At 49.3% G+C, this 15319-nt stretch overlaps 1 protein-coding gene and 1 long non-coding RNA gene across 2 annotated transcripts in view; both read right to left on the minus strand.

The window, feature by feature from the left end:
- Window positions 1-1063: 1063 nt before the first annotated feature.
- Window positions 1064-15319, minus strand: part of LOC127910540 (endothelin-3) — a gene marked incomplete at its 3' end in the record, with an annotated part of 82983 nt that continues 68727 nt past the window's right edge. Inside the window, exon 3 of the mRNA XM_052474588.1 lies at window positions 1064-1127. Within this exon, the coding sequence (XP_052330548.1) occupies window positions 1064-1127 (64 nt within the window). The remainder of the gene's footprint in view (window positions 1128-15319) is intronic.
- Window positions 8310-10351, minus strand: LOC127910505 (uncharacterized). The gene is made up of 3 exons (XR_008075134.1): window positions 9682-10351; window positions 9316-9437; window positions 8310-8583 (listed from the first exon to the last, which is right to left on the minus strand). It is a non-coding gene; the product is annotated as an uncharacterized LOC127910505 (long non-coding RNA).

Genomic DNA, 15319 nt, shown 5'->3' on the forward strand with positions numbered 1-15319 from the left:
GCTGTCTGGGATAGAATAGTCTCTAGCTGTCTGGTATAGAATAGTCTCTAGCATAGAATAGTCTCTATCTGTCCTGGATAGAATAGTCTCTATTATCTAGCTGTCTGGGATAGAATAGTCTCTAACATCTTTGACTGAGTTGAGTTAACTGCCAGAGGCAGGGCAAGGGAGGAGAATGCACAACAAGCCTCTGCAGTATGTCTCAGCAGGCGTCGTGTTGGACAGATAAGACAGGGTAGAAGATAGATCTACTTACTGACAGCAGAATGAAAGAGCCAATCTTGTCTCTAAAGCATTCAGAGGTTGGCTAATCAGTTAATATCCAAGTGTGATATGAAAAAAAGTGTCTGAAATTGAAAGGTAACATAGGATATGTGAATCCGTTGACCTGATGGGGCCTAAAACCATCGAATATATAGCTGATGTGGTAGGACCTAGACCTGTCAGCTTTAGCTGATGATCGAAGACAATTTTGTAAATCTGTCATTTAAATCTGATAAAAGCCACATAAGTGTCTGTGTGTGTGTGTGTGTGTGTGTGTGTGTGTGTGTGTGTGTGTGTGTGTGTGTGTGTGTGTGTGTGTGTGTGTGTGTGTGTGTGTGTGTGTGTGTGTGTGTGTGTGTGTGTGTGTGTGTGTGTGTGTGTGTGTGTGTGTGTGTGTGTGTGTGTGTGTGTGTGCATGCCTTAAATCAATTGGCGGAAGGAAAACGACATTCTAAAGTCTGCTATCCTCATTGAAACAGGCCTTGGTTGAGTGTGTGATCTGAATTTCAATACTGTTGTACAGTGGAGTAGTACTTAGTCCTAAACTCTTCATTACAGCCACAGAGGAATACGAAATAAGAAATTATGTCAAAACATGACTTGTCTGTGGTGTGTGTGGTGTGTGGTGTGTGTGTGTGTGTACCAACCTGTCAATGCAGAATCTGCTGCACTCTATGTCTGTCTGCTCTGCACACACACAGCGCTGTGATTCCTTCCCTCCTCCTCCTCTTCCTCTTCCTCTTCCATCTCCTCCTCCTCCTCCTCCTCCTCCTCCTCCTCCTCCTCCTCCTCCTCCTCTCTCACTGGAGCGACGTACACGCTGGGAGCTTCTGTAGCTGGACATACCGTACGGCACTGTACGCCTACACAAAACACACACAGGCAAATCATTAGCATAGGGGTGGCAGGTAGCCTGGCAGTAATGTAGCTGTTAGAGCATTGGGACGGTAACCCAAAAGGTTGCTTGTTTGAATCCCCAAGGTGGAAAATTCTGCTGTTCTGCCACTGAGCAAGGCACTTAACAACTTCTCTCTGAGTGACGATGACATCGCTTAAGGCAGCCTTCTGCATCTCTCTGATTCAGTTTCAATTCAAAGCATTCCCATGTACCATACCGTACATATCAATAGGTTCCCCATGTACCATACCGTACATATCAATAGGTTCCCCATGTACCATACCGTACATATCAATAGGTTCCCCATGTACCATACCGTACATATCAATAGGTTCCCCACGTACCATACCGTACATATCAATAGGTTCCCCATGTACCATACCGTACATATCAATAGGTTCCCCATGTACCATACCGTACATATCAATAGGTTCTCCATGTACCATACCGTACATATCAATAGGTTCCCCATGTACCATACCGTACATATCAATAGGTTCCCCATGTACCATACCGTACATATCAATAGGTTCCCCATGTACCATACCGTACATATCAATAGGTTCCCCATGTACCATATCGTACATATCAATAGGTTTCCCATGTACCATACCGTACATATCAATAGGTTCCCCATGTACCATACCGTACATATCAATAGGTTCCCCATGTACCATACCGTACATATCAATAGGTTCTCCATGTACCATACCGTACATATCAATAGGTTCTCCATGTACCATACCGTACATATCAATAGGTTCCCCATGTACCATACCGTACATATCAATAGGTTCCCCATGTACCATACCGTACATATCAATAGGTTCCCCATGTACCATACCGTACATATCAATAGGTTCCCCATGTACCATACCGTACATATCAATAGGTTCTCCATGTACCATACCGTACATATCAATAGGTTCCCCATGTACCATACCGTACATATCAATAGGTTCCCCATGTACCATACCGTACATATCAATAGGTTCCTCTTCCAATTGAACAGCTTTATTTAATTTGTTGCAAATCTATTTTTAAATAAATATTAGTATATCTACAACACACGGGTGGGGGAGAAGAGGAGGAGGGAGAGAGGGTGAAGGAGAAGAGGAGGGAGAGAGTGTAAAGGAGAAGAGGAGAGGAGGAGGGAGAGACAGTGGAGGAGAAGAGGAGGGAGAGTGTAAAGGAGAAGAGGAGAGGAGGAGGGAGAGACGGTGGAGGAGAAGAGGAGAGGAGGGAGAGACGGTGGAGGAGAAGAGGAGAGGAGGAGGGAGAGACAGTGGAGGAGAGGAAGGAGGGAGAGAGGGTAAAGGAGAAGAGGAGAAGAGGAGGGAGAGGGTGAAGGAGAAGAGGAGAGGAGGAGGGAGAGACGGTGGAGGAGAAGAGGAGGGAGAGTGTAAAGGAGAAGAGGAGAGGAGGAGGGAGAGACAGTGGAGGAGAAGAGGAGGGAGAGTGTAAAGGAGAAGAGGAGAGGAGGAGGGAGAGACAGTGGAGGAGAAGAGGAGGGAGAGTGTAAAGGAGAAGAGGAGAGGAGGAGGGAGAGACAGGAGGAGAAGAGGAGGGAGAGTGGAGAAGAGGAGAGGAGGAGGGAGAGACAGTGGAGGAGAAGAGGAGGGAGAGACGGTGGAGGAGAAGAGGAGAGGAGGAGGGAGAGACGGTGGAGGAGAAGAGGAGGGAGAGTGTAAAGGAGAAGAGGAGAGGAGGAGGGAGAGACGGTGGAGGAGAAGAGGAGGGAGAGACGGTGGAGGAGAAGAGGAGAGGAGGAGGGAGAGACGGTGGAGGAGAAGAGGAGGGAGAGGGTGAAGGAGAAGAGGAGGGAGAGTGTAAAGGAGAAGAGGAGAGGAGGAGGGAGAGACGGTGGAGGAGAAGAGGAGGGAGAGACGGTGGAGGAGAAGAGGAGGGAGAGTGTAAAGGAGAAGAGGAGAGGAGGAGGGAGAGACGGTGGAGGAGAAGAGGAGGGAGAGACGGTGGAGGAGAGGAGGAGAGGAAGGAGGGAGAGAGGGTAAAGGAGAAGAGGAGGGAGAGGGTGAAGGAGAAGAGGAGGGAGAGGGTGAAGGAGAAGAGGAGGGAGAGGGTGAAGGAGAAGAGGAGAGGAGGAGGGAGAGACGGTGGAGGAGTGGAGGAGGGAGAGGAGGAGGAGGGAGAGAGGGTGGAGGAGGGAGAAGAGGAGGGAGATGAGGAGGGAGATGAGGAGGACGGAGAGGGAGAGGAGGAGAGAGAGAGAGGATGATGAGAGGAGGAGTACAGATAGCGAGAGGAGGGAGAGAGGGTGAAGGAGGAGGAGAGGAGAAGTGAGAGAGGCTGGAGCAGGAGAGTAAGATGGTGGAGGTTGGAGGTAGAGAGGTGGAGGACGACGACGAGTAGGAAGGTGGAGGAGGTTGGAGGTAGAGAGTAAAATGCTTCCCAAGTGGCACCCTATTCCCTATATACCTGCACTACTTTTGACCAGAGCCCCATGGCCACTTTAATGAATAGGGTGTCATTAGGGACAAAACCTCTCTGCTTGCTGTACTTCACATTACAGTCTCTATCATTCAATTTAATTAAATTCAAAGGGCTTTATCGACAGGTGAAACATATGTTTACATTACCTAAGCAAGTGAAATAGATAATACAAAAAAAGTGAAATAAACAATCAAAAATGATCAGTAAACATTAGGAATAGAGACATTTCATATGTTATGTTGTTTTTTAGTGTTTTTAAAGATGTGCAAATAGTTCAAGCATGAAACGAAAATAAATAAACATAAAGATGGGTTGTATTTACAATAGTGTTGTTCTTCATTTGGTTGCCCTTTTTTCTGGCAACAGGTCACAAATCGTACTGCTGTGATGGAGTGCTAGTATTTATCAACATTTGGGTTTGTTTTCAAATTCTTTGTGGGTCTGTGTAATCAGAGGGAAATGTCTGTCTCCAATATGGTCATACATTTGGCAGGAGGTTAGGAATTAGGAAGTGTGGCTCAGTTTCCACCTCATTTTGTGGGCAGTGTGCACATAGCCTGTCTTCTCTTGAGAGCCAGGTCTGCCTACGGCGGCCTTTCTCAATAGCAAGGCTATGCTCACTGAGTCTGTACATAGTCAAAGCTTTCCTTAAGTTTGGGTCAGTCACAGTGGTCAGGTATTCTGCCGCTGTGTACTGCGTTCATCCACCTCTGGCCTGCTCGCCTCCCTACCACTGAGGAAGTACAGTTCCCGCTCAGCCCAGTCAAAATTGTTCGCTGCTCTGGCCCCCCAATGGTGGAACAAACTCCCTCACGACGCCAGGACAGCGGAGTCAATCACCACCTTCCGGAGACACCTGAAACCCCACCTCTTCAAGGAATACCTAGGATAGGGTAAGTAATCCTTCTCACCCCCCTAAAAAGATTTAGATGCACTATTGTAAAGTGGCTGTTCCACTGGATGTCATAAGGTGAATGCACCAATTTGTAAGTCGCTCTGGATAAGAGCGTCTGCTAAATGACTTAAATGTAATGTAAATGTGTACTCTCTGTTTAGGACCAAGTAGCATTCTAGTTTGCTCTGTTTTTTGGTAAATTCTTTATAATGTGTCAAGTAATTTAATTATTTTTTTGTTTTCTCATGATTTGGTCGGGTGTAATTGTGTTGCTGTCCTGGGGCACTGTGGGGTGTGTTTGTGTTTGTGAACAGAGCCCCAGGACCAGCTTGCTTAGGGGACTCTTCTCCAGGTTCATCTCTCTGTAGGTGATGGCTTTGTTATGGAAGGTTTGGGAATCACTTCCTTTTAGGGGGTTGTAGAATTTAGTCTCTCTTCTGGATATTGATCATTAGTGGGTATCGGTCTAATTCTGATATGCATTATTTTGTGTTTTAGGTTGTACACAGGGGATGTTTTTGCAGATTTATGCATGCAGAGTCTCAATTTGGTGTTTGTCCCATTTTGTGAATTCTTGGTTGGTGAGCGGACCCCAGACCTCATAACCATAAAGGGCAATAGGTTCTATAAATTATTCAAGTATTTTTAGCCAGATCCTAATTGGGATGTCAAATTTGATGTTCCTTTTGATGGCGTAGAAGGACCTTCTTTCCTTGTCTCTCAGATCATTCACAGCTTTGTGGAAGTTACCTGTGGCGCTGATGTTAAGGCCGAGCTAGGTATAGTTTGTTGTGTGCTCGAGGGCAACGGTGTCTAGGTGAAATTTGTATACGTGGTCCTGGCGACTGGACCATTTTTGGAACACTATTATTTTTGTCTTACTTATTTACTGCCAGGTCTCAGGTCTGACAGAATCTGTGCAGAATATCTAGGTGCTGCTGTAGGCCCTCCTTGGTTGGGGACAGAAGCCCCAGATCAGCAAACAATCGTCATTTGTCTTCAGATTCTAGTAGGATGAGGCCGGGTGCTGCAGACTGTTCTAGTGGCCTCGCCAATTCATTGATATATATGTTGAAGAGTGGGGCTCAAACTGCATCCCTGTCTCACCCCACGGCCCTCTGGGAAGAAACGTGTAACCAAACACTTGTTGTTTGTGTACATGGATTTTATCATGTCATATGTTTTTCCCACAACCCCACTTTGCATTGATTTCTTATTGGTTAAAATCAACACTTTCAGCACTTTTGCCTTTGTTTTCTGTTTGTTTGTTTGTCAATTAGGGTGAATACTTGGTCTGCCGTACGTTCATTTGGTAGTACATTGTTTTCACTAAAGAAATGTAGAAGTCCACTGTTAATGATAATGCAGAGGATTTAACCCAAGGTTGTTGTTTATGTATATCCCACAGCAGTTATCGGGGGCAAAAAGATGGAAGCTGCTTTTTCCACTTTGTGTTGTTTGTTTAGTGTTTTCCAATTTTCCCAGAAGTGGTTAGATTCTATGGATTCTTCAATTATAGTGAACTGATTTCTGACATTCTATTTCTCCCTCCTCTCTCTCTCTCTCTCTCTCTCTCTCTCTCTCTCTCTCTCTCTCTCTCCCTCTCTCTCTCTGTCTCTCTCTCTCTCTCTCCTCTCTCTCTCTGTCTCTCTCTCTGTGTCTCTCTGTGTCTCTCTCTCTCTGTCTCTCTCTCTGTGTCTCTCTGTGTCTCTCTCTCTGTGTCTCTCTCTCTCTGTCTCTCTCTCTGTGTCTATCTCTCCCTCTCTCTCTCTGTCTCTCTCTCTGTGTCTCTCTGTGTGTGTCTCTCTCTCTCTCTGTCTATCTCTCTCTCTGTCTCTCTCTCTGTCTCTCTCTGTCTCTCTGTCTCTCTCTGTGTCTCTCTGTCTCTCTCTCTCTCTCTCTCTTCTCTCTCTCTCTCTCTCTCTCTCTCTCTCTCTCTCTCTCTCTCTCTCTCTCTCTCTCTCTCTCTCAGAGCTGCAGGCTGGAATGTTGTGATCAAGTCAAGACATTGAGGAGAACTGTTTTTGTTTCACACTAAGAGATTAACAATTACAACATTTTTGGTGTAAGAAGTAAGAGCTGGCTGTCTGATCGGAAAGGTTTTTATTATTTATGAACGTCCTGTTCTGACAGTAGACACCCTATACTCTCTTTAGTGCATTACTATGGGCCCTGCTCGAAAGTAGTGCACTCTATAGGGAATATGGTGCCATTTGGAACACTGCCCTAGTTGTAAGGATCTAATGGGAGGCCCCATTACTGGAACTAATAGCTGCTGAGTGGATCTGAGTGGATCTTAGTGGTTCTTAGTGGATCTGATCGGATCTGAGTGAAGCTGAGTTTAGCTGAGTGGCGCTAAGTGGAGCTGAGTGGATCTGAGTGGATCTGAGTGAAGCTGAATGGATCTGAGTGGAGCTGAGTGGAGCTGAGTGGAGCTGATTGGAGCTGAGTGGAGATGAGTGGAGCTCTGAGAGGAGCTGAATGGATCTGAGAGGAGCTGAATGGATCTGAGAGGAGCTGAATGGATCTGAGAGGAGCTGAGTGGATCTGAGAGGAGCTGAGTGGATCTGAGAGGAGCTGAATGGATCTGAGAGGAGCTGAATGGATCTGAGAGGAGCTGAATGGATCTGAGAGGAGCTGAATGGATCTGAGAGGAGCTGAATGGAGCTGAGAGGAGCTGAATGGATCTGAGAGGAGCTGAGTGGAGCTGAGTGGAGCTGAGAGGAGCTGAATGGATCTGAGAGGAGCTGAATGGATCTGAGAGGAGCTGAGTGGAGCTGAATGGATCTGAGAGGAGCTAAATGGATCTGAGAGGAGCTGAATGGATCTGAGAGGAGCTGAATGGATCTGAGAGGAGCTGAATGGAGCTGAGAGGAGCTGAATGGATCTGAGAGGAGCTGAGTGGAGCTGAGTGGAGCTGAGAGGAGCTGAATGGATCTGAGAGGAGCTGAATGGAGCTGAGAGGAGCTAAATGGAATTGAGTGGAGAGATGTGTAGAGAGGTGAAACTTTACATACCGTAGAATCATAGCATCATTCACCAAGTAATTTGCTGTCACAAACTCCTGTCAGAAATTCGGATAACTCCTGCGCCACAACCTGTTGCGTCAGCCTATTTTCTTCATAAGTGTTTGTGTCAACACCTGCTACCAATTAGCCAACTAGCTAGCTAGGTTTCAATGGAGACCGTTTCGTCTGGAATAGCTAACGAACGTTTCCAGCGCTGTAGAAGCTAGTGTCCGGGACATTATTGACAATCCGGAGATCCAATGCGGCAATTGTTTGCTAGTGGAGGATTACAGGAATGAGGTGGCTAGATGATTGTTGACTACAGGAAAAGGAGGACCGCGCAAATCAACAACAAACTAACATGGTCCAAGAACAACAAGACAGTCATGAAAAGTGCATGACACAACACCTATTCCCCCTCAGGAGAAAAGATTTGGCATCCTCAAACGGTTTAACAGCTGCACCATCGAGACTGGTTGCATCACCGCCTGGTATGGCAACTGCTCAGCCTCCAACCGCAAGGCACTACAGAGGGTAGTGCCTACGGCCCAGTACATCACTGGGGCCAAGCTTCCTGCTATCCAGGACCTCTATACCAGGCAGTGTCAGAGGAAGGCCCTAAAGATTGTCAAAGACTCCAGCCACCCTAGTCATAGACTGTTCTCTCTGCTACCGCACGGCAAGCAGTACCGGAGCGCCAAGTCTAGGACCAAGAGTTGCGATTTAATATGTTATTTGATTTGATTTATCTTTAGCAAGCTAATTTTAATAATTTGTGAACTTATGGGGGAAAAGCAAATTAGAACTCTCTCTTATGACCGAACGCCGATCGGGCCTGATGGATGTTTCCTCACCGTGTCATCTGTCTGAATGGCCTGTGCTACCTGGAACTTGCCTACCTACGGAGTTGTCTCCATCTGCCCCTATCTGAATGGCCTGTGCTACCTGGAACTTGCCTACCTACGGAGTTGTCTCCATCTGCCCCTATCTGAATGGCCTGTGCTACCTGGAACTTGCCTACCTACGGAGTTGTCTCCATCTGCCCCTATCTGAATGGCCTGTGCTACCTGGAACATGCCTACCTACGGAGTTGTCTCCATCTGCCCCTATCTGAATGGCCTGTGCTACCTGGAACTTGCCTACCTACGGAGTTGTCTCCATCTGCCAATATCTGAATGGCCTGTGCTACCTGGAACTTGCCTACCTACGGAGTTGTCTCCATCTGCCCCTATCTGAATGGCCTGTGCTACCTGGAACTTGCCTACCTACGGAGTTGTCTCCATCTGCCCCTATCTGAATGGCCTGTGCTACCTGGAACTTGCCTACCCACGGAGTCGTCTCCATCTGCCCCTATCTGAATGGCCTGTGCTACCTGGAACTTGCCTACCTACGGAGTCGTCTCCATCTGCCCCTATCTGAATGGCCTGTGCTACCTGGAACTTGCCTACCTACGGAGTTGTCTCCATCTGCCCCTATCTGCATGGCCTGTGCTACCTGGAACATGCCTACCTACGGAGTCGTCTCCATCTGCCCCTATCTGAATGGCCTGTGCTACCTGGAACATGCCTACCTACGGAGTTGTCTCCATCTGCCCCTATCTGAATGGCCTGTGCTACCTGGAACTTGCCTACCCACGGAGTCGTCTCCATCTGCCCCTATCTGAATGGCCTGTGCTACCTGGAACTTGCCTACCTACGGAGTTGTCTCCATCTGCCCCTATCTGAATGGCCTGTGCTACCTGGAACTTGCCTACCTACGGAGTCGTCTCCATCTGCCCCTATCTGAATGGCCTGTGCTACCTGGAACTTGCCTACCTACGGAGTCGTCTCCATCTGCCCCTATCTGAATGGCCTGTGCTACCTGGAACTTGCCTACCTACGGAGTTGTCTCCATCTGCCCCTATCTGAATGGCCTGTGCTACCTGGAACATGCCTACCTACGGAGTTGTCTCCATCTGCCCCTATCTGAATGGCCTGTGCTACCTGGAACTTGCCTACCTACGGAGTCGTCTCCATCTGCCCCTATCTGAATGGCCTGTGCTACCTGGAACTTGCCTACCTACGGAGTTGTCTCCATCTGCCCCTATCTGAATGGCCTGTGCTACCTGGAACTTGCCTACCTACGGAGTCGTCTCCATCTGCCCCTATCTGAATGGCCTGTGCTACCTGGAACTTGCCTACCTACGGAGTCGTCTCCATCTGCCCCTATCTGAATGGCCTGTGCTACCTGGAACTTGCCTACCTACGGAGTTGTCTCCATCTGCCCCTATCTGAATGGCCTGTGCTACCTGGAACTTGCCTACCTACGGAGTTGTCTCCATCTGCCCCTATCTGAATGGCCTGTGCTACCTGGAACTTGCCTACCTACGGAGTCGTCTCCATCTGCCCCTATCTGAATGGCCTGTGCTACCTGGAACTTGCCTACCTACGGAGTCGTCTCCATCTGCCCCTATCTGAATGGCCTGTGCTACCTGGAACTTGCCTACCTACGGAGTTGTCTCCATCTGCCCCTATCTGAATGGCCTGTGCTACCTGGAACTTGCCTACCTACGGAGTTGTCTCCATCTGCCCCTATCTGAATGGCCTGTGCTACCTGGAACTTGCCTACCTACGGAGTCGTCTCCATCTGCCCCTATCTGAATGGCCTGTGCTACCTGGAACTTGCCTACCTACGGAGTCGTCTCCATCTGCCCCTATCTGAATGGCCTGTGCTACCTGGAACTTGCCTACCTACGGAGTTGTCTCCATCTGCCCCTATCTGAATGGCCTGTGCTACCTGGAACTTGCCTACCTACGGAGTCGTCTCCATCTGCCCCTATCTGAATGGCCTGTGCTACCTGGAACTTGCCTACCTACGGAGATGTCTCCATCTGCCCCTATCTGAATGGCCTGTGCTACCTGGAACTTGCCTACCTACGGAGTCGTCTCCATCTGCGTCTCCTCCTCCATCTTGTAGTGGAGTAGAAAAAGAACAACAAGAGGTTTATTCCAATCAATATGCAACGTCGTGGAAACTGAAGGCAGAGTCTCTGCAAGAAGTTCAGAGCAGCATCACATGAGGCTTACTGCACTGGTGCCTGATCTACCTGCACCTTCATCTCTGGGACTGCCTGTGTCTGCGATGGCGGTGCTGACTCTAACTACGCCGACACCAACTACGCTGACTCTAACTACGCTGACTCCAACTGAGCTGACTCCAACTACGCTGACTCTAACTAAGCTGACTCCAACTACGCTGACTCTAACTACGCTGACTCCAACTACGCTGACTCCAACTATGCTGACTCTAACTACGCCGACTCCAACTACGCTGACTCCAACTACGCTGACTCTAACTACGCTGACTCCAACTACGCTGACTCTAACTGAGCTGACTCCAACTACGCTGACTCTAACTACGCTGACTCCAACTACGCTGACTCCAACTACGCTGACTCTAACTACGCTGACTCCAACTACGCTGACTCTAACTACGCTGACTCCAACTACGCTGACTCCAACTACGCTGACTCTAACTATGCTGACTCCAACTACGCTGACTCTAACTACGCTGACTCCAACTGCGCTGACTCCAACTGAGCTGACTCTAACTACGCTGACTCCAACTACGCGGACTCCAACTACGCTGACTCCAACTGCGCTGACTCCAACTGAGCTGACTCCAACTGCGCTGACTCCAACTGCGCTGACTCCAACTACGCTGACTCTAACTACGCTGACTCCAACTACGCTGACTCCAACTAAGCTGACTCCAACTACGCTGACTCCAACTATGCTGACTCCAACTACGCTGACTCCAACTATGCTGACTCCAACTGCGCTGACTCCAACTATGCTGACTCCAACTATGCTGACTCCAACTACGCTGACTCCAACTATGCTGACTCCAACTACGCTGACTCCAACTACGCTGACTCCAACTGCGCTGACTCCAACTACGCGGACTCCAACTGCGCTGACTCCAACTACGCGGACTCCAACTACGCGGACTCCAACTACGCTGACTCCAACTACGCTGACTCCAACTATGCTGACTCCAACTACGCTGACTCCAACTACGCTGACTCCAACTGCGCTGACTGCCCCCAACACGCTGACCCAACTACGCTGACTCAAACGCTGACTCAACTACGCGGACTCCAACTACGCTGACTCCAACTACGCGGACTCCAACTACGCTGACTCCACTGCGCTGACTACCAACTACGCTGACTGTGCAACTACGCAGACTCTAACTACGCTGGAACTGCCAACTATGCTGACTGCCCCAACTATGCTGACTCCAACTATGCTGACTCCAACTACGCTGACTCCAACTACGCTATCTGACTACCCAACTGCGCTGACTCCAATGGCCTACGCTGACTCCAACTACGCTGCCCCTATCTCAACTCCACTGACCCCAACTACGCTGACTCCAACTGGCCTGACTACCAACTCCGCTGACTCTCAACTCCACTGACTCCAACTACGCTGACTCCAACTGAGCTGACTCCAACTGCGCTGACTCCAACTACGCTGACTCCAACTACGCTGACTCCAACTACGCGGACTCCAACTACGCTGACTCCAACTACGCTGACTCCAACTACGCGGACTCCAACTACGCTGACTCCAACTCCACTGACTCCAACTACGCTGACTCCAACTACGCAGACTCCAACTACGCTGACTCCAACTGTGCTGACTCCAACTCCACTGACTCCAACTACGCTGACTCCAACTCCACTGACTCCAACTACGCTGACTCCAACTCCACTGACTCCAACTACGCTGACTCCAACTACGCGGACTCCAACTCCACTGACTCCAACTACGCTGACTCCAACTGCGCTGACTCCAACTCCACTGACTCCAACTACGCTGACTCCAACTGCGCTGACTCCAACTCCGCTGACTCCAACTCCACTGACTCCAACTACGCTGACTCCAACTGCGCTGACTCCAACTCCACTGACTCCAACTACGCTGACTCCAACTCCACTGACTCCAACTACGCTGACTCCAACTCCACTGACTCCAACTACGCTGACTCCAACTGCACTGACTCCAACTCCGCTGACTCCAACTCCACTGACTCCAACTACGCTGACTCCAACTGAGCTGACTCCAACTGCGCTGACTCCAACTACGCTGACTCAACTACGCTGACTCCAACTACGCGGACTCCAAATCGCTGACTCAACTACGCTGACTCAACTACGCGGACTCCAACTACGCTGACTCCAACTACGCTGACTCCAACTACGCTGACTCCAACTACGCTGACTCCAACTACGCTGACTCCAACTACACTGACTCCAACTACGCTGACTCCAACTACGCTGACTCCAACTACGCTGACTCCAACTGCGCTGACTCCAACTGCGCTGACTCCAACTACGCTGACTCCAACTACGCTGACTCCAACTGCGCTGACTCCAACTCCGCTGACTCCAACTCCACTGACTCCAACTACGCTGACTCCAACTGCGCTGACTCCAACTCCACTGACTCCAACTACGCTGACTCCAACTCCACTGACTCCAACTACGCTGACTCCAACTCCACTGACTCCAACTACGCTGACTCCAACTGCACTGACTCCAACTCCGCTGACTCCAACTCCACTGACTCCAACTACGCTGACTCCAACTGAGCTGACTCCAACTGCGCTGACTCCAACTACGCTGACTCCAACTACGCTGACTCCAACTACGCGGACTCCAACTACGCTGACTCCAACTACGCTGACTCCAACTACGCGGACTCCAACTACGCTGACTCCAACTACGCGGACTCCAACTACGCTGACTCCAACTCCACTGACTCCAACTACGCTGACTCCAACTCCACTGACTCCAACTACGCTGACTCCAACTACGCAGACTCCAACTACGCTGACTCCAACTGTGCTGACTCCAACTCCACTGACTCCAACTACGCTGACTCCAACTACGCTGACTCCAACTACGCTGACTCCAACTGAGCTGACTCCAACTACACTGACTCCAACTGAGCTGACTCCAACTGCACTTACTCCAACTACGCTGACTCCAACTCCACTGACTCCAACTACGCTGACTCCAACTACGCGGACTCCAACTATGGTGACTCCAACTACGCTGACTCCAACTACGCGGACTCCAACTACGCTGACTCCAACTACGCTGACTCCAACTCCACTGACTCCAACTACACTGACTCCAACTACGCTGACTCCAACTACGCTGACTCCAACTACGCTGACTCCAACTCCACTGACTCCAACTACGCTGACTCCAACTCCACTGACTCCAACTCCACTGACTCCAACTCCGCTGACTCCAACTCCACTGACTCCAACTGCGCTGACTCCAACTCCACTGACTCCAACTACGCTGACTCCAACTCCACTGACTCCAACTACGCTGACTCCAACTACGCTGACTCCAACTACGCTGACTCCAACTACGCTGACTCCAACTGAGCTGACTCCAACTACGCTGACTCCAACTACGCTGACTCCAGCAGCGCTGACTCCAACTACACTGACTCCAACTGAGCTGACTCCAACTGAGCTGACTCCAACTACGCTGACTCCAACTCCACTGACTCCAACTACACTGACTCCAACTACACTGACTCCAACTGAGCTGACTCCAACTACGCTGACTCCAGCAGCGCTGACTCCAGCAGCGGCTTAGAGTTCGGCTCCTTTCCCTCTATCTGGACCTGACGGGGCGCTGCCTGCTGTGGGATGCACAGATCAGTGGGAGCAATGGGCCTTTATCTGCTTCTCCTGGTCCCGTGAAAGGTTCCGTGAATTGTGTGAGGGTTAGGGTTAGGCAGATTGCTCTATCCCCTTCTCCGGCTTTTCAACGGTGAGAAATAGTTCAGTTCCTGGAGCACAAGTACAGGACATCAATAAGCTGTTCCCTAACATTTTAAACCAGCATCAGGAAATTGAGTCTATCATAGTTGTGGGATTCAATGACATTATGAAGGGCAGCTCAGAACAGCTGAAGATGGATTTGAAAGAACTGATTGGTTCTCTGCTTGACACCAACAAACGCCCCATAATATCTGTCCCTCTGCCCTCTCTAAATCGTGGCATTGACTGGTTCAGCAGACTTGTATCCCTCCATAACTGGCTACCAGACTATTGCAGCTCTGTGGGTGGAACATTTATTGACCATGTTGATACCTTCTGGAAACAAAGCTTGTTTTATAAGGAGGATGTGATCCACACAAATCATCTGGGTTCCTGGATCCTTACACAGCATTATAAGGAGTAAGTGATCCACACAAATCATCTGGGTTCCTGGATCCTTACACAGTATTATAAGGAGGAAGTGATCCACCCAAATCATCTGGGTTCCTGGATCCTTACACAGCATTATAAGGAGAAAGTGATCCACCCCTGGGTTCCTGGAATACACAGTATTATAAGGAGGAAGTGATCCACCCAAATCATTTGGGTTCCTGGAACAGCATTATGGAGGAAGTGATCCACCCAAATCATTTGGGTTCCTGGATCCTTACACAGCATTATAAGGAGGAAATCCACCCAATTTGGGTTCCTGGATCCTTACACAGCATTATAAGGAGGCAGTGATCCACCCAAGTCATCTGGGTTCCTGGAGACAGCGTTATAAGGAGGATGGGTTCCTGGATCCTTACAAGCATTATAAGGAGGAAGTGATCCACCCAAATCATTTTGGTTCCTGCATCCTTACACAGCGTTATAAGGAGGATGGGATCCACACAAATCATCTGGGTTCCTGGATCCTTACACAGCATTATAAGGAGGAAGTGATCCACCCAAATCATTTGGGTTCCTGGA

This window comes from Oncorhynchus keta, chromosome 21 (assembly GCF_023373465.1).
Source record: "Oncorhynchus keta strain PuntledgeMale-10-30-2019 chromosome 21, Oket_V2, whole genome shotgun sequence".
NCBI classification, from domain to species: Eukaryota; Metazoa; Chordata; class Actinopteri; order Salmoniformes; family Salmonidae; genus Oncorhynchus; species Oncorhynchus keta.